This window comes from Amaranthus tricolor, chromosome 2 (assembly GCF_026212465.1).
Source record: "Amaranthus tricolor cultivar Red isolate AtriRed21 chromosome 2, ASM2621246v1, whole genome shotgun sequence".
In the NCBI taxonomy this organism is placed as follows: domain Eukaryota; kingdom Viridiplantae; phylum Streptophyta; class Magnoliopsida; order Caryophyllales; family Amaranthaceae; genus Amaranthus; species Amaranthus tricolor.
Genome location: NC_080048.1, coordinates 37,237,877 through 37,260,190, shown reverse-complemented (window position 1 = coordinate 37,260,190; position 22,314 = coordinate 37,237,877). Strand labels below are relative to the sequence as shown.

The window sequence follows — 22,314 nt, the reverse complement described above, 5'->3', positions numbered from 1 at the left end:
TGTTTTACTTAATATTTAATTCACTAAAATAAAATAATTTCAATCGGATAATCATGATGATTCATGGCACACAAATCGAGATTGAGGTTGAGGTTGAGGTTGAGGTTGAGGTTGAGGTCGAGGTCGGAAAATAACCAATTTTAGACGGAGAAGAAAAGCAACGAGCAACAAAGACTTTTACAACGACCCTACCAAAAAAAAGAAATTGTAAATATTTTCTTCCATTTTTCATCAAATCATAAATTAAAATTGCTTAATTCAATTCTCTCACCGCCAACAAAAATGGAGTCTACAGATTTTTCCACAAAAGCTCGTGGTAGATTAGCAGTTCTTACCACTCATCTTTTAACATCATCAGCTGATCCGCCCCAATCTTTTTCTGAAATTCTTGATAAAAGTTATGTTTCATCTCAATCTTTAGTTCCCCCACCTCCTAATTTGAAGGGATCTATTGTTATTGTTGATGAGAGGACTGGCAAAAAGTACCAAGTTCCTGTTTCTGAGGAAGGGACTGTTAAAGCTACGGACTTGAAGAAGGTAATATCCAAGATGTTTTTTTTTTTTTAAATTTTTGTTTATTCATCCATTTTTGGTTTAAAAAATCTTGTTGTGTTTGATTATATGATTTGGGTTTGTTGAATTTTGTGGTGGGGTTTAATGTTTTTCGAAAATTGTTTCATTTTTTGTTATGATTTATGATCATTAGTGGTGAATTGAAATGTTTGAGAGTTTTGATATCATCATTTTATTGATGGCATTGAAAGTTGTAGATATTTAGTTTTTGGAGAAATTATGTTTGATTTGATGATTTGAATGCTTAATTGAACAACAATGAAGATTTCAATGCAAATATGAAGAAAAATTATGTTCTTATGATATCTACATAAGTTTGAAGGCTTTTAACAACCTTCCATTAGCTCGATGTCATTCAATATGTCATAGGTAGCTTCTAACTTGGCGGGGTTTAGGGATTGGATTCAGGTAACCTACCTTGTTAGTGAAAGCAAAGAGGTTATTTCTGATTGACGGTAACAGTCGTAAAATTTCCTTCAGCAAATCTGGATCCATAGCAATTGGATATTAAGAGGGCATCCTTTCACCAATATAGGGACGCTTTGGAAAAGAAAGATTTTTGTAATGCATAGATATTGCCTTTTGTAGGAGGAACTCTCAAGAAATGAGATGCCTTTTTCTAGATAGTGGACGGTAAATAGAGGTATATTCTTACCTGGATAGAGATAAATCATGTAATGAGTTGTGTTGAATCGTTGCAGAATGAGTGTTGGGTACAACAATTTTTGTGGAATAGCAAACAATTACGCTATTAATGAAGCGTGAAGTTTTAGTGTGTCACGCTTGTATGCGCGTTTCCTTGTTACTTAGCGTTGTGTACTTGTAATGTGAACTACTTATAAGCTATAACTGAGTTGTTATCTCTTGTTGTTCTTATCATATACATCTAATTGTTTGCGGGTGGTTTGTTTTTTATTCTTCTGTACTTGCTGAACTTGAGTATCATCATCATCATACTTAGTATATTTCGCTCATAGAAGCTATATGATCAGGGTCTGGGAAGGATAGGGAGATCGCGAACTATACCCTTATTAAAGAAGATAAGAAGGTTGTAGTCAATGAACTTGAGCATCATATTCGTGTTTTAACATTTCTTGTGTCTGATAGGTCACAACTGGAAACAATGACAAGGGACTCAAACTATACGATCCGGGTTATCTCAATACTGCTCCTGTTCGATCATCAATTTGCTATATTGATGGTGACGAAGGGATCCTTAGGTATAGAGGCTACCCTATTGAGGAGTTGGCTGAGCGTAGTTCATTTCTTGAAGTTGCCTACCTTCTGAGTAAGTACTCTTGAACCTGATATGCGTCTGTGTTGCATAATAGGCTTATAGTAGACTGGCTTGTTGCGTCTTTTTAAAATATTTTATGAAGATTGGCCTTGAGGATTTTCGATGACATCAAGAATAAAGTTAGTTGAGTAATGGTATCTAATTCATCGTGCTCTGACATTTGTTTTGTTTGGTATTGTTACTGATGAACTGTCAATTTGATGAGAAGGTATCAATTCATATTTGTAAAAAATTGTGTACTTTACAGTGTACGGAAATCTACCCTCTAAAAGTCAATTGGCATCTTGGGAGTTTGCCGTCTCTCAACATTCAGCTGTTCCCGAGGGAGTATTGGTGTGTCATTGATCATTTCAAACTGCAAATATGTAGCTTCCTTGCATATTTTCTTTCTTCTTAGAGCGTGCTGTAATGATTTTCTTTCGACACGGATTTGATGAAATTCTAACCTTTTTTTAACAGGATATCATACAAGCAATGCCTCATGATGCTCACCCAATGGGTGTTCTTGTTAATGCGATGAGTGCTCTTTCTGTTTTTCACCCTGATGCTAATCCAGCTTTAAGAGTAAGTAAAATTTTGTGTTATTCATTCTACATTCTTTTCTTTCTTGTTCAAGAACTTCTCTTAAAGACAAGCATGCATTTGTCATCATTCCACGACGTTATGGTTGTTTCTCTTAATAAAATATGCAAATTTGCTTTATTTGGTTTTTTTGCTGTTGCTTTTTTAAGAATTTTTTCTTTGATATTTCATTTATGATTTCCCTATAGTGGTGCACTCGGAAGTCTCCCCGCGCCCGATTTTCCCTCCAGACCCACCTTCCTCGTTCTGTAAGAACAAGGGTGCATCTTATCATTACGACCAAGTCCTTAAGGTTTTAGAATCTGTCTCTACTACCTGCATCATAGAGGTGTAAACAAACCACATTTTAGGCCACTTCGAGGGATATCTCATGGTTTCGGTTTATATCTTGGAGAATCAACCGCAAAACCCCCGTTACCGCAGATGCATGACCATTACCACAATCACAACTAAAACTGCATTTTGCTCTATGAACTCCCCCTTCAACAGAAAACTTATTTTAATCTTCGGTGGGGTTAATATAAATTCTCGGGCAACTAAAAATTATATTGTCTCACTGAAGTATTCTGGCTCGATTATCACTATGTTAAGATCACAAAGTCTTTTCTTTTGAAATAAATTAACAATAGAAGATTAGTAGACGAGTATACTTAGAAAACAGTTGATGCTGTGAAATAGCTTATTCTTTTTTGTTCCCCCTCTGATAGGTCCTTCAGCGAGTATGCTTTTGTTTTTTGTCGGGCGGGGGGTGTTCTTCGGTTTCCCACGCTAATTTATTTTGGTTAATGTAGCCAACCCCATATTGCTGCAGCTGTCTAATTGTGATGAAACAATCAACCCTTTGGCCTTTTGGGCTATCAAGTCTTCGACCCACCCCGTGAAATCATCTACATTTTTTTTAAAGATATGCCTTAAGGACTGTGGTTATTAATGTTTTTGAATCTGTTTTCACTCTTGATCGCAAGGCCATTGACAGTGTTCTTTCGTACTCTCGGTTTTGCAGGGTCAGGATCTTTATAAGTCGAAACAAGTGAGAGATAAACAGATTGTAAGAATTCTTGGGAAGGTTAGTACAATTCTATTTCTTACTTTTGCACTTACTTGGCTCAAATTTTCTCGGGAATTTAATTTGACAATTCAATTACTCATACAGGGACGAGACCAAATTTTTGTAATTCGGTTTCTTTTCTACTTTGAACGACAACCCAATAATGCTAATTATTACCATATACATGATCAATACTCGATCAAATAAAAACTTTGTAATCCTGTCTAAAAGAGTACTTAATTTAATCAAAAATTTAACATTCTTTCTACCACATGGAAAATTCGGAAGCTCAGGGTCACCACGTAGATTTATTGTCTACCACGTGAAAAAGCTAAAGACTCGGGGTCACCATATGGAATTTCCCATTTTTTTATAATAGGGGGACACTTGTCTTCACAAATATTGGTTTTCCTTTCCTTTTATATAAAAAACGACCTTCTTTTATGTAAGGGTGTTCCAATTCTGTTGAAAGAGAAGCGTTGATGTGTCATATCAATGATTCGTCTTTATTAGATTTGACTGATTACTTTTACAGGCACCAACAATTGCAGCAGCAGCTTATTTGCGATTGGCGGGAAGGCATCCAGTTCTTCCTTCGAACAATCTTTCGTATTCAGAGAACTTTCTTTACATGCTTGATTCATTGTATGTTTTATTGTAACAACTGTTAAGTAGCATTTTTTTTTTGTGTCTAATGTGTTTTTTTAAACCCATTTTTATATCACTAATATATATTGATTTAAACCCTTTAACTATATGCAGGGGGAATAGATCTTACAAACCAAATCCTCGTCTAGCTCGTGTTATAGATATTCTGTTCATACTACATGCAGAACATGAGATGAACTGCTCCACCGCTGCTGCCCGACATTTAGCATCAAGGTATATGATGTTTTAGTGAAACAAGGTTATCTGATTTCCATTTAAATTGAAGAAGCATATCAAGAAATAACCTTACATTGTGCATCCAGCGGTGTTGATGTGTACACAGCTCTTGCTGGTGCTGTTGGGGCACTCTATGGTCCTCTTCATGGTGGTGCTAATGAGGTAACTGTGATACGCAATTAATTTTCACACCATAAATGGGATAGTTCTATGCTGTTAAACCTTAGTTGCATAAAATTCTAGTCATGTGATTATTTGGTAACATTTAGCAGCCCGTTTGGTAATCAGTACTAAATGCTAAGAATGATAACGGAAAGTTGGTGTAATTTTGGTAGGAATATCTCTTAAAAAATTTAATGGTCTTACTTATTCTTCTTCAATAATCTTTAATTCACAAGATCCATTCCAGTGCATTACCATTTGAACATGTGATATTAGATGGCAATGAAAAATTGTGAACAAAAAACCTTTTTTATGATCAAACTTTCATTACCATGGGAATGACATGATACATATCATGAAAATGTTACACTACAAGTCATTCCATTACCACAAAATAGTACCGTTAACCAAACGGGTCGTAGAAGTAGTCACTACCCATGAGTCATAATTGTGCTTCTGTTGGTTTTTGATGAGTTTATTGTGTTCGCTTTGGAACGCAGGCAGTGCTGAAAATGCTGAATGAGATTGGAAGTGTTGAAAACATACCGGACTTCATTGAAGGTGTCAAAAGCAGGTAAATAGTCATGTTGAACAACCTAATTCATTATATTTCTATTTTTCACAAAGCTAACTACTAGTAAACATGTTTGAAGAAAACGGAAAATGTCGGGATTTGGGCATCGTGTATATAAAAATTATGATCCGAGAGCAAAGGTAATTAGGAAGTTGGCAGATGAAGTATTTTCCATAGTTGGCAGAGATCCCCTCATCGAGGTACTTTCTTTTGTGACTTCACATGTCTCTCTCTTTTTCCCTCCCTCCCTCTTATCTAGCCTGATACTTAATTAATGTGAGTTTAATCTCTACTAATTAAATGTGTGTTTGGAAACATGTAATTAGATATTTAGAATATGGAATTGACCAAATTTCTTTATTGGAAACCAAAAGAATTTAGAATAAGAGAAATTGTCAATAATAAACCACCATTTAATTGATCTGCTGAAAACACACCTATTGTTTATTTTTAAATAAACTTACCTATTAGATTTATTTGCATAAAAAAAAGTCCACTTATTGTTTATAACTATCTTCGGAGTTTCTTTTTGATCAAGCAATTAAAAATAAACAACAGTTGGATTTATTTTCATCAATTATACCGTATAAGTGAGTTTATTTAAAAAAATACAATAGTTGAATTTATTTTCAGCTGGTCGAGCAAAAGTTGGTTTATTGTCAACAATTTTCTCCATTACATGGAATTGACCACAATTTGACAATCCCCTTACCAAAAGATTTATAGTCTTTAGATTTTGTAATATTTGAAATGAAATGCACGTTCCCAAACACTAATTGATGTCCATCGTGTTTTCTGGAGTAAAGGTATTCTAATGTGTAAAATCTGACAAGAGGTTTTCGACTTTCAAGTTTATGAAACGAAATTATGTTCTCGTCCATAGAATGCAGTATCATCTATATATTTGACCATCGTGTAGGTGGCCGTTGCTTTGGAGAAAGCTGCCCTATCAGACGAGTATTTCATAAAGCGGAAGTTGTACCCAAATGTTGATTTTTACTCTGGGTTAATTTACAGGTAGCTGTCCGTGCATAGTCATTTTCATGTATCGAATCATTATATGGCCATTAGGATTGATCTGTTGGGTCATGTAGCCGAACCTATTCTTTTGGAAAGTAAGGTTTCAGCATTGTTGTAATCATTTTCTTATTAAGTTGTGTTTTTTTTGTCGCAACCAGGGCGATGGGGTTCCCACCTGAGTTTTTCACTGTTCTGTTTGCTATCCCTCGAATGGCTGGATATTTGGCCCACTGGCGGGAGTCACTTGATGATCCTGACACGAAGATAATGCGACCCCAACAGGTTAGATTATAAAACGCTTTGCATCATGTTTCTTTGGCTTTGTGGATGTTGATGACCAAATGTTGCTAGCATTTAGTGGCTTCCAAAAAGTTGAATTACATAGGTTTTAAAGATTATTCTCGGTTTTGGTTAATTTCGTACATGATTATTTAATGACATCAAACTCGTCGATTATGATCATAGGGGGGTGTTTGGCAAGATAGCTTATTGGGCAATTTTTGATTATTTTGATACAATTAGAGGGTTGGATGGTCAAATTAGTCAATACTAATATTTGGTTAACTAGCTGGTTGAAACTGATTATTGTTATGAATAAGCTGTTTTTGAACAAACCGATCATAGCAGCGGGTTTAAAATTAGTTGGTCAAACCAGCTATTAGCTACCAGCTATCAGCCGTTTGCCAAATATCCCTATGGAACTTATCCCAAGTTTGCAGATTGATAAATCTTTGATATAATTCAACTATCATTAGAATCCGCTAATTGTAGTACAAATACATGTCTTAACACTTGCCTATTCGAATGCACTAAAAAGTGATATCATGCCTTTTCTTTTGAACCAAATGTGTGTTGCGGTGGAGCGTTTTCTTGAGTTGTTTCGACTTGCAGGTGTATACAGGAGTCTGGTTGAGGCATTACACGCCTCTAAAAGAACGCACAGAGACATCCGATGCAGACAAGCTTGGTGAGGTCTCTGTTTCAAATGCGACAAGGCGACGACTTTCTGGTTCTGGAGCTTAATGGGAGAGCTTTTCTTTTGAAGATGAAAAATAATGTCAGGAGTTCCAACAATATTGGAAATGGAAACTTGGTTTGGGCATGTCTTAGTCTAAGTAATAATGATAAGTTATACTCATTTCTCTTATCCTCTCCTACTCTGTTGAACTTAGCTTTGATTACATTATGTTCGTATTACTAAGAAATGGTATTTTAGTATGTTCATTTGTGTATGTAGCTAGTATTTACTTTAGTGTAACAAGAAATATTAATAGCATCTATTGATTCCTATCTGAAAATAAATATGTTTGGAGCAATTTCTCAATAACGGCTTTTTTGGTTGGTCGTACTAAACAGTGGTAATGAACATGAAATGTGATGTAAATTTTCATGAAATTTACCATGTCATTTCCATGATAATGAATAGTTGATCGTGAAAAGTTTTTTCGCTTACTATTTTGGTTCTGACCTAATACCATCTCTCTAAATGGTAATGAGTTGGAGTGAATCAGATGATTAAAGTTTTATTGAAAGATTTTCCTAATAAATTTACACTAAATTTTCATTACTATTCACACATTTTAACACCAACGGTCAAACAAGTTGTAAGCGTTTTGTCTTTCTGTTAAGAAAATCAACATTATCATCATACCCAATGTTTCCTTCAATGAAACTATGGAGGATGTGATCAAACAATTCCAAGGTTCAAAAAAGACATGCAAAGAAAAATAAAGAAAGACAAGGCAATACATAAAAACATGATCCTATAATGCAAGATAAATATTATTGACCAACTGAAAGTATTAGCTAATAAGTATTTGTTGTTTAAGCCAGATGTTATGAGAGTGTTTAATTATCAAATATTGACTATTTAATAGAAAAAAATATGAGTAAAAAACCCAAAAGAAAATAAAAAGACTACATATATTAATTTTTAAATTTTAATTTAAACACTTTCATTTGTTATTTGACAGATAAAAAATCAATAAGCCAATAAAAAATCATCAATCAAATAAGCCTGAATCTCTAAGTAGGAAATTAGTGAGAACATGAAATTAATTAATACATAAATCCATTAATGCTATACGTTCTCGAATCTTGAAATCGATCTAAATTCACGTCTTTATGACAACGACTAAACTTAAATTAATGGATCTTTGCACTTTGATAATAAATAAATACAACAATATATAATAATATTAATAACACTCCCTTAGCCTTTCTTTTTATTAACTTTTTTCCGCAAATTTAACATGAATTTAGAAGTCTAATAACTTAAATTGTGATTTTTTTAAAAATTAAAAGTTGATATTTGAAATTATATATTAGAAAGAACCTATTAAAATTTCATATGAAAGTATTTTTATATAAATTGACGTAAATTTACATTTAAAGTTCAACTTTATAATTCAAATATTCTATTTGAAAAAAAAGAAACAAATGAATATTAAAGACTTAAATTCAAATAATTAATTATGAAATTTGATAGGGTAATGATATTTACAATCCTTAGGGTCCTGGTGACGAATCTATAACAAAATCATATGATGTCTATGATATTTAAAAAATGTGTATAAGGAGGTTTGAAGCTAGGTCAATGCATTTACATAGTAAAACTTCTATCAACTTATTCAGCGCATATATTAATATTTATAGGTATATAATTTTATACTTAACTTGAATGTTGTCAGTTGACATCATTGTCAACCCCTAAATCCGCCCTTACAATTAGGGATGTACATAAAAATTAACAAATTCTTATTATTACAAATAACTTTAACTGTTTAAGAGAATCTAATCAATAAATTAGAAAATAATTAATGTTTTATATAATTATTTTAACTTTCTAAGAAAGAATAAATAATAAAGTAATAAATTATCATTAAATTCTTATGTTTTCAAAGCAAAAATAATATTGAATTACATAAATCAAATACGAGATTCTTTCTTATTAATACAACCCTTAAGACTATATATATAAATTTCCAATTAAATATAATAAATAAGGATCTAAATAACATAATCCATGGAAATTTGGAATTAATTTATTCATTTAGAATTCATTTATTCAACTTAAAATTTTCAATATAGATTAAATTAGCTCTATTTTGTATCTTTACTTTCACTATTGAAATTTTCTGTTCAGTTACATATAAGACCGAAGTAGTTTGATTTAATTTGTCTATTTTTCTCGTATTTATTAGAATATATAATATATTACGAGCTTAGTTATATTATAAGCTTAAATTTTTAGTAGAGTTGATTTCTTTACATGGTATCAGAGCTTGTATGACAAGAGGTCACGAGTTTGAATCTCAGCCACTTTCATTTAAAGTAGAGTGTTCTGCAACAAATATAAATAAGACGCATGTATTGTATCCACATTTCTAACCTAAAATCTCTCATTTAAGGAATCATTAGAAAATATAACATATTCTGAATCCCAACCATTAGCTTTAGCTTTTCATTGAGTTGATTTCTTAACAATTTTATACTCTATCAAATTTTATTTTATTATAGTTTTTTTACTGAGAATAACAATCATTTAATGCATTACTGTAGGTGGTGTCGCTTTAATTCAATGATAATATCCATCTTGATGTGTATTTTGCGTAAGTTGACTTCTTAGATATTTCTTGTCGGCCAAGTAATTACTTTTTTCGTCTTTATTACAATCTTATTAATGTTAATAATAATGTGATGATGACGAAGCTAATAAATAGTGAGTCATTTTTGTTGAAAATAAGAAATAAAACAACTTTAAATGAGTTTTTCAATTTTTTGTTACGATGGAAATTAAAGAAAATATTGAGTATCTTCTAATATTTTGTGAGAATTAAATCCTTACCTAAATAAACCTTCTTTTTCTTGAAATTGTCTATTAACCTTCTTAATTATTTTCACATCATGCATTAAATTAAAAAATAATGAAATCTTAACCTTCTTTTTTAATTTCAACTTAAGATAAATTATAAATAATACACCTAAAAGAACAAAGAGAATATTAATCTCTATATTTTGTAACTTATCACAAAAGAAAAAAATATATAAGAAAATCTTTCAACCACCATCTCACCATACAAATTAAGAATCATAACTTTCCCATTTTAACATTATGCATTTAATTATAAAATTTCCAAAACCCCCAAAAAAAAATTAAAAAAAAAAATATTTTTTCCTATATAAACCACTAAATAGGTCACCTTTTTCATTAAACAAACCCTACATACACAAAACACACAAAATAACTTCCCTAATATTTTCAACTATCCTCACAACTCTCTCATTCTCCCTCACCCAATCCTTCAACGCCGCCGCGGTCTTTTGCGACGGGCAAGGCAACCCCGTCATAAACAACGGGAGCTACGCAATCAGGCACAAAATGATGGCGCCTAAGACGGGCTCCCTAAGTTGAAAAAACACAATAAAATCATGCAAACTTTACATAATAGAAGGTCATTGGCCTATAACACAACTCCAAGAAGATCACTTCCTTCCTCCTCCTTACACAAATGTCACAATCACTTCTCCTTTAAAATCCACATTCATTCCTCTAAACTCTCCCATTCAAATATCATTTAATGACCCAAAAACACCTTGTAAAAAACCTCTAAAATGGGTTGTAAACCTATAAATTCATCCTCCATTAATGCCTTTTATTTAGTTGCCGGTTATGATGAAAAAACAAGATTTAAGGGTTCGTTTAAAGTTGTGGAATCTAATACAAAAATTAAGCTGGGAGATAATGTGTATAGATTGGTGTATTGTTTGGCAATTTAGACTTATGTTTACAAGTTGGGAATTCAAATATGTTTCCTGATATTCAAGTTTTTGGTATTACTACTAATCCTAATGTCAACTTTGGGCCACTTGATTTATTTGTCACTGGATACTATTCTTTCTTATTGAATTTGCTACATTTAATATAAAAAATATTTTTACTCTGAATTATAGTAAGGATGATTTAATGGAATGTAATAGGAGTAATGTCATAAGGTGTATCGGTATGAATTAGTTTTTTTTTAATAAAATTTAATAAGAGACGATGTTGATATTATATTATGTATTTTTCGATTTTTTTTATCGTAATATTACGAATTTTATATTAATTACAAGTGTTATTTTGATTTTTCATTTGCTAGAATTGTACATTATTGAATCATATCCATTTTATTATGTATATAACTTATATGTATGTTTTAAATTAATATTACAAACAAGTAAAATAAAGAAAACGAGCTTAATATTAGAAAAAAATTCAATTATTAAGGTGTAGGCGTAGCTAGGCTAATCTAGGTCAAAATCTTTTATACTCTATGAGATCCACTAATCTTAATTTTTTGATTCCTATGTTCAAAAATATTTAATTACACCAAAAAATGGAATTTTTAAATAAAAAAAGTTGGGAGTGAAGAAAAATGTATAAGGAGTTCCCACGGTAGTATTTCATGAACGTGCATCGATGATGGCTATTATTAAACTTCGCTATCCTATTTATTTTAACGTCATCTCTTATACATTAAATTTTCAATATTATTCCTGTATAGTTTTCGAACTCAAAAACTCTAACATCTCTCTAAAATCTCTCTAAAAATACTCTCTAAATTAAAACAAGCTAAAAGTTGAAATTGATTCACAATGGCGAACCAAAATAAGCATGAATATGATTCGGTAAGTAATTAAGTCGATTCGAATTTTTTTTTTTTAAAAAGTGATGAATACCCAGTCGCACGCGATCGGGCCACGGTTGGATCGCGTGAAACGTGTGACTGGGCAGCGGTTCAGTCGCACGTTTTATGCGACCCAACCGCGGTCCCGTCGCGCATTTTACGCGACTCATTCGCGGCCTAGTCCCACACAACTGGGTGTCTTCCTTTTTTTAAAAAAAAATTTATTACTCTTATTTATTTAAATTATTTTTTATTTTTTATTTAAATTATTGTAGTAATTTATAATTTATGTTGTAGTAATTTATTTAATTTATAATTTATGTTGTATTAATTTATTTAAATTATTCTACATTTTATTATTATTTAAATTATTTTATTTTATATATATTTTATTTACCTAATTATTATTTATGTAATATTTTGTATTGTTATTGTTAATTTATTTGAAATTTTAATTGTTAAACTAAATTATTGTTTATTTAACATTTAATAGTTTTATTATTAATATTTATTCATATAATATTTTATTAAACTAATCTACGTTTTATTTTATATTTTAAATAATATTTATTAATGATTGAAAAATTATTCTACATTTGCAGTACTTTGAAAATTTAGGGGACAATGTAGATTACTCTGGTAGATTTATTACGGATAGAGAATTTGATTCTGTAGATAAATTACATGCTTGAGCTGATGAGATAGCAATAGGAATTGGTTTTAAATTTACACTTGCTTCATATAAACAAAAAGAAGGACATTCTAGAATTAGTTTGTACTTAAGATGTCACTGCTATGGTAATATTAGGGGTGATTTGCATAGCTTAGATAATGCTACTTGACCTGGTTCTAAAACTAGAACATGTAGGTGTAAATTTATGATTGTATGTAGTAGTCGTAAAGCAGGGGAAAAACCTTGGACGGTGAGGGTGTGTCCTGGTGAAAAAGGAAGACATAACCACCCGTTCTTAGTGTACAGAGATGGTCATGTAAGGGCAAATAGGTTGCCTGTAGATATTCGACAGCACATACGAGAGCTTAGTACAACCGAAATGCAACCTGCGTTCATCATGACCTCAATTAAACAAAATTTTTCTAGTTTTTTTTGATAGTATGAATCAAATTTATAATGTAAAACAATCAATCAGTAGAGAAGAGATGGAGGGTAGGACTTCGTTTCAACACTGTCTTTAGATAGTCCATAGTACAATACTGTATATTGATTTATGATTTGTATTTGTTTTGTAATTAATTATGCTATCTTTGTATTTATATAGCATTCAACATGTATAAATAAATGTATTAATGAAAAATGTAATGAGCATTGTTGTAAATTAACGGAAACAATTCGAGCCGTTTATAAAGACAACACAACACCAACAAAATACTTTATAATTACAAAAATCAATGTCTATGAAGGGTCGAGCACTGTAATAGCTTGTCATTCGGCAAATAAATCTCTAACTTCTTCCACATAAAGATTAACAGTCTGTCTTTTCCGGGGGTCATATCCACGATGGCAGGCATCCTGAGCAGTGGTGCGATTCAACTTGGAAATTCATTTGCAAACTGTAAACATAAAATAACGGTTTTAACCACACAATAGACACCATTTAAGTAATGGAAACAGATAAAAGGAAACACATAAATATAAACACTAACGTATTCAACTTTGCTATCAGCTGCACCAAAACCAGCACTAGGTCCTTCGCTAGGGAGGAGAAATGGATGGGAGGACACTCTAAACCAGTCAACGTAGTCACGAACAGCCTCTGATGGAACAGAAGCCCGACAAAGTGTCTGATCATTAACGCGGGCACAATAGGGGAACCTACTCTGTGCCTCAGTGTAAATAGACGGAGAAGCAAAGGTGACGAAATAGGTACCCGGTGCCGGACGCAGAGCTTGCGTAGGTCTCAAAGGAGGGGGGAATAGCCTGTACAAACCCCAGCTGTCTGACTGTCCTCTCAGGCAAATACACCACGACGATATCAAAACAGTTGATACTCCCGATAAATGCGGTGCATGGGTGCTCATTTAATAATTCCCTAGGAGAAGTACTGTATTGTGTCCATTTCACCTACTTACAAGAAAAATTAGCATAAACAAAATACTCTAAAATTAAAATAAAATGTATAACAAAGTGTGATGTGATGTACAATACCTGTGTCTCTCTCATGGAATCCAATATACTCCTACACTCTCTTAGCCTGCTGAGCTCACGAATTGGCTTCTGCGTGGACCACATCTCCGTCCTAGTCTTGTTAGGCACATCAGCTTAACGAGGATGGGGGCGAAAGGCCGAGAAGTACTTGTAGATCCATGTTTGCAGCAATGTAAGACAACCAACAATGGTTTTGAAACCAGCCCTAGACGCCATACCCAGTTGCCGATACAAGTACGCCAGATTCACTGCACCCTAAGCGATCTCATCCTGATCGACATTGACAGTTAGTATAGGGTGAGGTTGCATCCTAGTTCTGGTCTTATCCACCAGCAATGTTTAGCCGACAATAGCCATGTAATAGGCTGTACACTGCGTCTCTAAAGCCTGGGACCGGTGGCACATCTGCATAACTTTACCAATGTTGATGCTCCTGCTAGTGAAATACTACTTCCTTCGCAGCTCATACATGGGCTCTCCAAATAGAATGACCAACGCGAGCTTCCACTCACCATCAGCGGGTTCAACAGGGAGTAAACCTTCAATAACAATGCCTAAGATGCGTTGCACGTCGTGCAACATAATGGTCATCTCTCCCAGGGCATGTGGAAGGTGTTAGTATCCAGTTGCCACCTCTCAACAAAGGCCGAAATTAAAGCACTATCAATGTGTTGGTGCATAATGTATGGCAAGCGACCAAAATCGGAGGCGTACGCTCAAAGCCCTCAAAAATTACCTTAGCTATGTGCCCCACGTAGCTGGGTATCAAGCGAGCGTTAATGGGGCCCCCGGGCTGGGGTGATGTGATCAGCCAGTCCGTTCCAGCGGACTGTGGGCACCTTCTCCCCCGTGGAGCCGCATTGTCAACCTGGTTGTCTTCTGCATGATCAGAAGTGCCTGCAGTACTACAGCCTGCCCGTGTAAACTACCGGCATGCCCGCGCACGACAGTCCAACTGAGCCTTGTATTCACTATCATCATCACTGGACCCTCCCGAATTACTCTGGAGACTAGTCTGGTCATCAAAGTGAGTGCGCACTTGGTGAAACGTACTCGAACGTTGGGTCTGACTATGTCTGGCCGCCTGTTCCTGCGTAACCCGCCTAGCAGAACCCGTAACCCCCCTCTCATAAGGGTCCCATCTCAGTAAGGTAATTAACTATTAATAATAAATTAAAATAATAAAATATTACGTTAAGTTAATTACATGAATAAAAAAATAATAATTAATTAACATATTAATTCATGATTGACGAACGATTAAAACAATATAAACTAATAAACATTTAAAAATAATAATTATTAAATTAATAAGTTAAATTACTAAACATTTAATTAATATATTATATTAGTTAATAATTATTAATTTAATTTTATTATTATTATCATTATAATTAATTTTCAAAAAAATAATTATAATAATAATAATTTATTAACAAACATAATTTATTAACATAAATATTAATTATTATTAATAAAAAAATATTAAATTAATTATTATTAACAAACATAATTTAATAACATAAATATTAATTATTAATAATTAATAATATAAAACGCAAATATTAAAAAAAAAAAAAAGAATGCCTCCTTTGTATTTTTTTTTAATATTTTTGTAAGAAATTCGATTAGAAATTACCTCGAATTGTTTTTCGCGTTTTGAATTCTTTAGCTTTAGCTATGCAAATTTTAGGTTTTGATTTTGTGTTTTTAGAGTGAGAAACGAGTTAATGAGTGTGATTGGAGTGTTTTATAAAAATTTTAAATCCAAGGGTATTTTCGTTAATTCATTAAAATAGGGATGACGATAAAATAAAAAGGATGATGAAGTTTAAAAATTGGGTCGAAAATATATAGAAAAACTATGGTTATGAAAAGTGACCTACGTGTTACAGTAAATTTATAGAAGGTTGTTATTCTTATGTCTTAATTGAGTATATTTTATAATGCAATGATAATTGAGTTTTTAATTAAATCACTAAGGGTATATTTTAAACAAGTTTAGAATTAAATTTTGAGAAAATTCTATGAAACTACCTATTCTATACCTGAATTTGCAAAAAACTACCTTATCTAATTTTTTTTGCAAAAAACTACCTTATGTAATACTTTTGTTTGCAAAAGACTACCTTATAACGGATTTGAGAGTTTGACCGTCAAAACTAACCTTTGACTATCACGTGTGACGCACGTGACCCTTTAATAAGCAAGATTTTCTCCCTCTCAAATCGAAATTACACCAAACTATGAGCCGCCATTGTTGCACATCCACAACAACAAACCAGTATGGTATACTACTATTATTTCTCTGCATAATCTCAACTTCTTTATTGCAAATTGTGGATGCGCAACGACAATCGAGTGATGATGATGATTATGAGTTAAATGGAAATAAAGTAAGTCCATCATGGCTTTAATTGTTATTGTTTTAGTTCTAGGTTTTTTCATTACTGGATGCATTGCTATTTACATCCAACAATGTTCCGATAATTCTTCAAATGGTGATTCGGCTGCTTTTGCTAGAAATGAAAATTTGTTAAGAGCTCAAATCCGTGGACTCGATCAATCCGTAATAGAAACATTTCCGACATTTTTATACGCCGATGTGAAGGATTTGAAATTCGGTAAAGAGTCACTGGAGAGCGCTATTTGCCTTAATGAGTTTCAGGATGATGAAACACTGTGTACCGAGGTCACACTCGACGGGTAATTCACTGAGTCAACCCGGTGAGAATCATGACCGATTCACGTTGAGGTTACCGGATGAAGTTCGAAAACAGCTTATAGTGGCTCAACCGAAGCTGAAACGGACAATTAGCTTAGTGGCCTTACCTCGAGTTTCAAGCTCAAAACGCGGCTATCGAAGAAGAAGGGGAATAATTTTGACCGAAGCAGCAGAGGGAGAAAATGGCTGGGAATGTCAGAAATGAAGAAGGAAGGTTTGCTTATTAAAGGGTCACGTGCGTCACACGTGATAGTCAAAGGTTAGTTTTGACGGTCAAACTCTCGAATCCGTTAGAAGGTAGTCTTTTGCAAACAAAAGTATTACATAAGGTAGTTTTTTGCAAAAAAAATTAGATAAGGTAGTTTTTTGCAAATTCAGGTATAGAATAGGTAGTTTTATAGAATTTTCTCTTAAATTTTAAATTATTTAAATCTAACTATGCATTTAAAGTTATGAAAAAATTAATGTGGAGATATAACTTGATTTTGAACAGATACGAACCATCTGATTTTAGTTAGCCCGATAAACCAATTGGGCACCTCTACTTTTAACTATCACTTTTCCTTTAAGATTGTAGGTGATCATCTTAAGACTTATAAAAAGTGATCAGTAGATATAATTAATCATTTTAAGTTATCGCTTTAAGATAAAAAATAATTATATTAAGAATATAAGTGTATATTAAACACAATCCTTAAACATCGTCACCCTTTTCATTTTATCGCCACCCCTATTTTAATGAATTGACGATATTGCCCCTGAACTATAATAATAATGATAATAATAATAATTATTATTATTATTATTATACTTCCTCCGTTCCATAATTGTTGCTACATTTGCATGGGCACGGGAATTAAGAAAAGTGATTGACCTACACTGTAGCTGATTGTTTACTTTATAGAGTATAGTATTTTATTATTGTTAATTGAAAAAGGAAAAGGAAAAGGAAAAATTGGTTGTTAGGTTACTTTATAGAGTATAGTATATATTTTATTATAAAGTATAGAGTATAGAGTAGGATAAAAATAGGGGTAGGTAGAACTTTAAATGATTGTTTTATTACTAAAAACGGAAATGTAGCAACTAATATGAAATTGCCAAAAATAGAAAATGTAGCAAGTATTATGGAACGGAGGAAGTAATAAATATAATTATAATGATAATAAAAATAAAAATAATATTTAAAAAAATAAAATAATAATAATAATAATAATAATAATAATAATAATAATAATAATAATAATAATAATAATAATAATAATAATAATAATAACAATAATAATAAAATTTTAAAATTTTTTTTTAAAAAATAATAAATTTAAAGGGGTGAGTCGCGCGCGACTCAACTGCGGCTCAGTCGCACAAAACCCGCGACTGAGCCGCGGCCGAGTCGCGGGTTTTGTGCGACTCACCCCTTTAAACTTTTTTTGTTTTAAAATTTTTTTTATTTTTATTATTGTTATTGTTATTATTATTATTATTATTATTATTATTATTATTGTTATTGTTATTATTATTATTATTTTTTTTTTTATTTTTATTATCATTATCATTATTATTATTATTATTATTATTATTATTATTATTATTATTATCATTATTATTATTATAGTCCAGGGGTAATATTATCAATTTTTTAAAATATAGATGACGATAAAATAAAAAAGATGACAATGTTTAAGAATTGCATTATTTATTTGATATTGTTTTGTTTTGCTGGGAGGCATGACAGGCATCAATCATCATTTAATGCATTATTGGTGGACTCGACGAGGAGTTGCTGGGTAATTTATTTTTTCTCTATTTAATACACTAATTTAATTTTTAATATCTCTAATTATGTATAATAAAAAATTATAAAAATTTAATTTTAATAATTTTGCAATGAGACGAATCAAACAAGATTTCACTTGACTATATTTTAACCTATAGATTAAAAATTAATCACAAGTTAAAAATAATGAATGAATAGTGTCATTTTTACCAATATTATAACTAATATGAAACAGAGAAAGCATATAACTCAAAAATATAAATTTTAAATTCAGAAAAATAGTGAGAATAATTAGTGAAATTGCACCGTTAAAAAACTTGTTACAATTATACTTGCATTTTCCCATATAATATAATACTCCAATATCATTATTGATTATAAAAGTATTATCATAAGAAGTTGCAAATATTTTAAAATTGAGGTAATAATAATTATATTCTGTAGTCTATATGTATTTATTGAATGCTAATCTATTGTTCGATAAATTGTACTCTTTTCTACCAATAAATTTATTTTATTTTTTATTTTAATTTGTCATAATAAATTTATCTCATTATTTTTAGATATAATTCACCACTTTTACTTTAAATATTCGCTCTATTATTCATATAATCTTCTAGATATCCTAATAATTTAATATCTGTGCAAAAAAACAAAAGTGATTAATATATTGGGAGGGAGGAGTACGTGTTACATGTTTCTCACTACTTCCGTTTCATAAGCCCCCGGCTTACGTCATAATTTTATTTTCTCTTTATTTATATATTCTTAAGGTGATGACTATACTGACTAGCATAGTGACTCAGTGACTACTGACAAGAAAGCCATCTTTGACCGAACAGGAGAAATAAACCAAAATTTATATGAATATTTTAATGGTATTCCCAACTTTCACGATCTTATTAATTACACCAAACCCGTAATTTAATGTCTTTGTCGGAATGTTAAATTTAGACTTATACATAATTAAAAATTATAAAAATTTGATATTATAAAATGCGATGAGACGTATAAAATAAGAGTTCACATAATTATATTTTTTATCGTATAATAGCTAAAATATGTAAATTACTATCAAATGATAAATAGTGCAAAAGTTAATTTGGTACAAGTAATATGAAACAGAGCAATTACTTAATTTGTGTCAACAATCACACATTTACTTTTGTAATCTTTTAATTAATTAATTCATTCATTTGTATTATAGTGCATCGAGAAAGAAAGAAAGCTCTTTAAATGAAATAAAACTCAATTTTTAAACTAACATAAATTATATGTCGACTAAATTCACACACTCATCATCTACTTAGTTTTCTCACTATTAATCTATCAATTTGTATTAAATTTAATTTGTATTAAATTTAATACAAATCTAAAATAAAGTATAATAACAATATTGTTAATATAACCATACTTAATAAAAAATGAGTTTATAAAATAACTTACTACCTTATAAACTAATTTGAAGGCTAACATAAACATATTAGTAAAGTTTTAATTTAAAAATTTTTAAATATAATAACATTACTAATGTAACACATAAATTATAAACATACTAGCACTAGTTTATAACATGAATCAAACTTAATATCACTAGAATATGATTTTGCACCCAATTTCCTAAACTTGTTTAAAGATTATTAAATTAACACACTAAAAAAATACTTTTAGCTTACACATACTTAATATAATATTGATCATAATTTCATTAAGCTAACTTCCTACTAAAACATATTAGCACATTTTATACTTTGCCTATTATAAAGTAAATATAATGTAAAATTCCACAAAAAAAAAAAAGTAGGATAAGAAGTTATACCATACTAACACCAAGGATTAGTACTAAATACTAATTAGGAAAATAATAAATAAGACCCTCCAAGATAGATAATAATGCTCCAAAGATAATTAATCTAAACTCCAAAATAATGATGATCTTCTAAGCTCCCAAAATAATTAAATTTAAACTCCAAAAATAATGATACATTAAGTACCCAAAGTAATAACCCAATAATATTCCATAATGATGATGATCTATGCTAAATAAAGAGTGTTCAAAGCTCCATGTTCTTGAATTACTTCAATTAATAATAAAGGTATTAATGTAGTAAGATTTTAATGAAGTGAAAATATAAGAAAGAATGTTAGAAAGATTTGATGATGGTGGTGTAAGTGATCTCATGGCTAAGGTGGTATTTATAATGGATTTGGGCAACTTTGTAGTTCATTAGATTGTATGAAAAAGAGTGTTAGGAGTATTAAGAAGGTTAACTTGTGTAAGTGATTTAGAGTGTGTAAGTGAATGTGTAAGAGTTTGGAGTGTAGAAGAAAGTTAGCTTGTGTAAGGAAATGGTGATAGCTTGTGTAAGAGATGAACATCATGGGTTACTATAGAAAGGATTTTGGTTCATTAAAATTTTGTTCTAGTATGTACAAGTGAATATACTTTAAAATAATGGGTAAATTTGATCATGAAAATATGTAGTTTACTTAGAAAATTTTGCTTAAACTATACTTAATGTTAATAATAAAAATATGACTAATTTTTATGTATAAAATAATTAAATCAAAATTATAAGGTCAAAATAATAAGTAGTAATATTAGTTTAAGGAAGAAAGTTAAAACGTAATGTTTTACAAAATCGTGAATATAATAATAAAATTTTACTTTTTGTGCTATAAAATAATAAAATAGTATTTTAGTGCTTATAAAAAGATTTTAAACAAAATACTATTTTAAAGTTTAATATTTGAAAGAAATTACAAAATCGGAAAAGGTTTAGGAATTAAAGATGGTTTGAAATGGATAATCAAAGGATTAGGGATTTGAATTGAAAATTCGGAATAATTAATCGGAAGATTAAAATTATGAATTTTGAGTCCGTTATAAAGAAAGACAAGAACTTGGTGACTCCAAATTCGAAAACCCAGAGGAGAATAAAACCCAGATCCGTAAAAACTCAGATCTATAAGGCAATCGAACACCAGCAAAAGAGAGGAGAGAGAGAGGGGAAGGGAGATGATGAAGGAAAATGAAGATGAAGATGAAGAACGATAATCAGTAACAGTGGGGATGAAGGAGGAAGATGAAGATGAGGCACAATCAGGGACGAAGATGAGATAGAAAAAGAATTAGGATTTCAGTTAGTGGGATGAGGATGGAGGGATTGATTTTAAAAGGGAGGGAATCATTAAGGTTATTAATGAGTGATTATGTAAATAATCAGTTTGGGTAAGTAATTTAAGTGAGGACATTTTCGTAATTACGTGTGTGAACTAAGAGCATTTAGGTAAAAAAATCAGTGCCAAAAAAGGAAATGAGACAAATAAGGTGAATTTACCCAATAAGAAAATGAGACAAGTAAAAAGAATAGGAGGGAGTAGTAAATAATGATGAGAGTTTTGTTATTTTATTTTTTTTTTTGATTTTGTTTATTTTAATATTATTCTTCTTGTCTTTCTATGGTAATTTACAAATCACGATTATTGATTAAGAATTATTGATTAATAATAATGAAATTTTAGGCTAAATTACTAGGAAAATACATTTCAAATTTCATTATTATACTTGTCTTTCTCTCATAATTATTTATTCTTTATAAAATTCATTCTCAATTTCTCATCCATCAACCAAGGTGATAATACATAAGCGTGAAGAAAAAAAATTAATTAATTGGTTGATCATATATGGAACATATCATATCTCATTAAAATTTACCCAAAATATTATTTCATCACCAATATCAGTGTTGAGATGATTTATCTTATTTCGATAAATTAAGATGATAATGCGTATTTTATATGTCATTTGAGCCTTATCTTTCACTGCCATATGATT

The 22,314-nt window shown here is 30.9% G+C and overlaps 1 protein-coding gene across 1 annotated transcript; it reads left to right on the top strand.

The window, feature by feature from the left end:
- The first annotated feature begins 57 nt into the window (after positions 1-57).
- LOC130806894 (citrate synthase, glyoxysomal-like) lies at positions 58-7,567 on the top strand. Its single transcript, XM_057672118.1, has 13 exons — positions 58-537; positions 1,681-1,861; positions 2,118-2,203; positions 2,330-2,434; positions 3,456-3,518; positions 4,036-4,145; positions 4,263-4,382; positions 4,472-4,547; positions 5,048-5,121; positions 5,201-5,321; positions 6,041-6,138; positions 6,300-6,423; positions 7,033-7,567. Exons 1-13 carry the CDS (start codon positions 283-285, stop codon positions 7,162-7,164), a joined length of 1,545 nt encoding a protein of 514 aa, XP_057528101.1. The 5' UTR covers positions 58-282; the 3' UTR covers positions 7,165-7,567.
- Positions 7,568-22,314: the final 14,747 nt, after the last annotated feature.

Excerpts from the sequence above, each read along its gene's own strand:
- LOC130806894 (XM_057672118.1), top strand. The coding sequence starts at position 283 with ATGGAGTCTACAGATTTTTCCACAAAAGCTCGTGGTAGATTAGCAGTT. Across the intron at positions 4,383-4,471 it reads GCCCGACATTTAGCATCAAG|CGGTGTTGATGTGTACACAG; the intron begins GTATATGATGTT and ends TTGTGCATCCAG. Across the intron at positions 6,424-7,032 it reads AGATAATGCGACCCCAACAG|GTGTATACAGGAGTCTGGTT; the intron begins GTTAGATTATAA and ends TTCGACTTGCAG.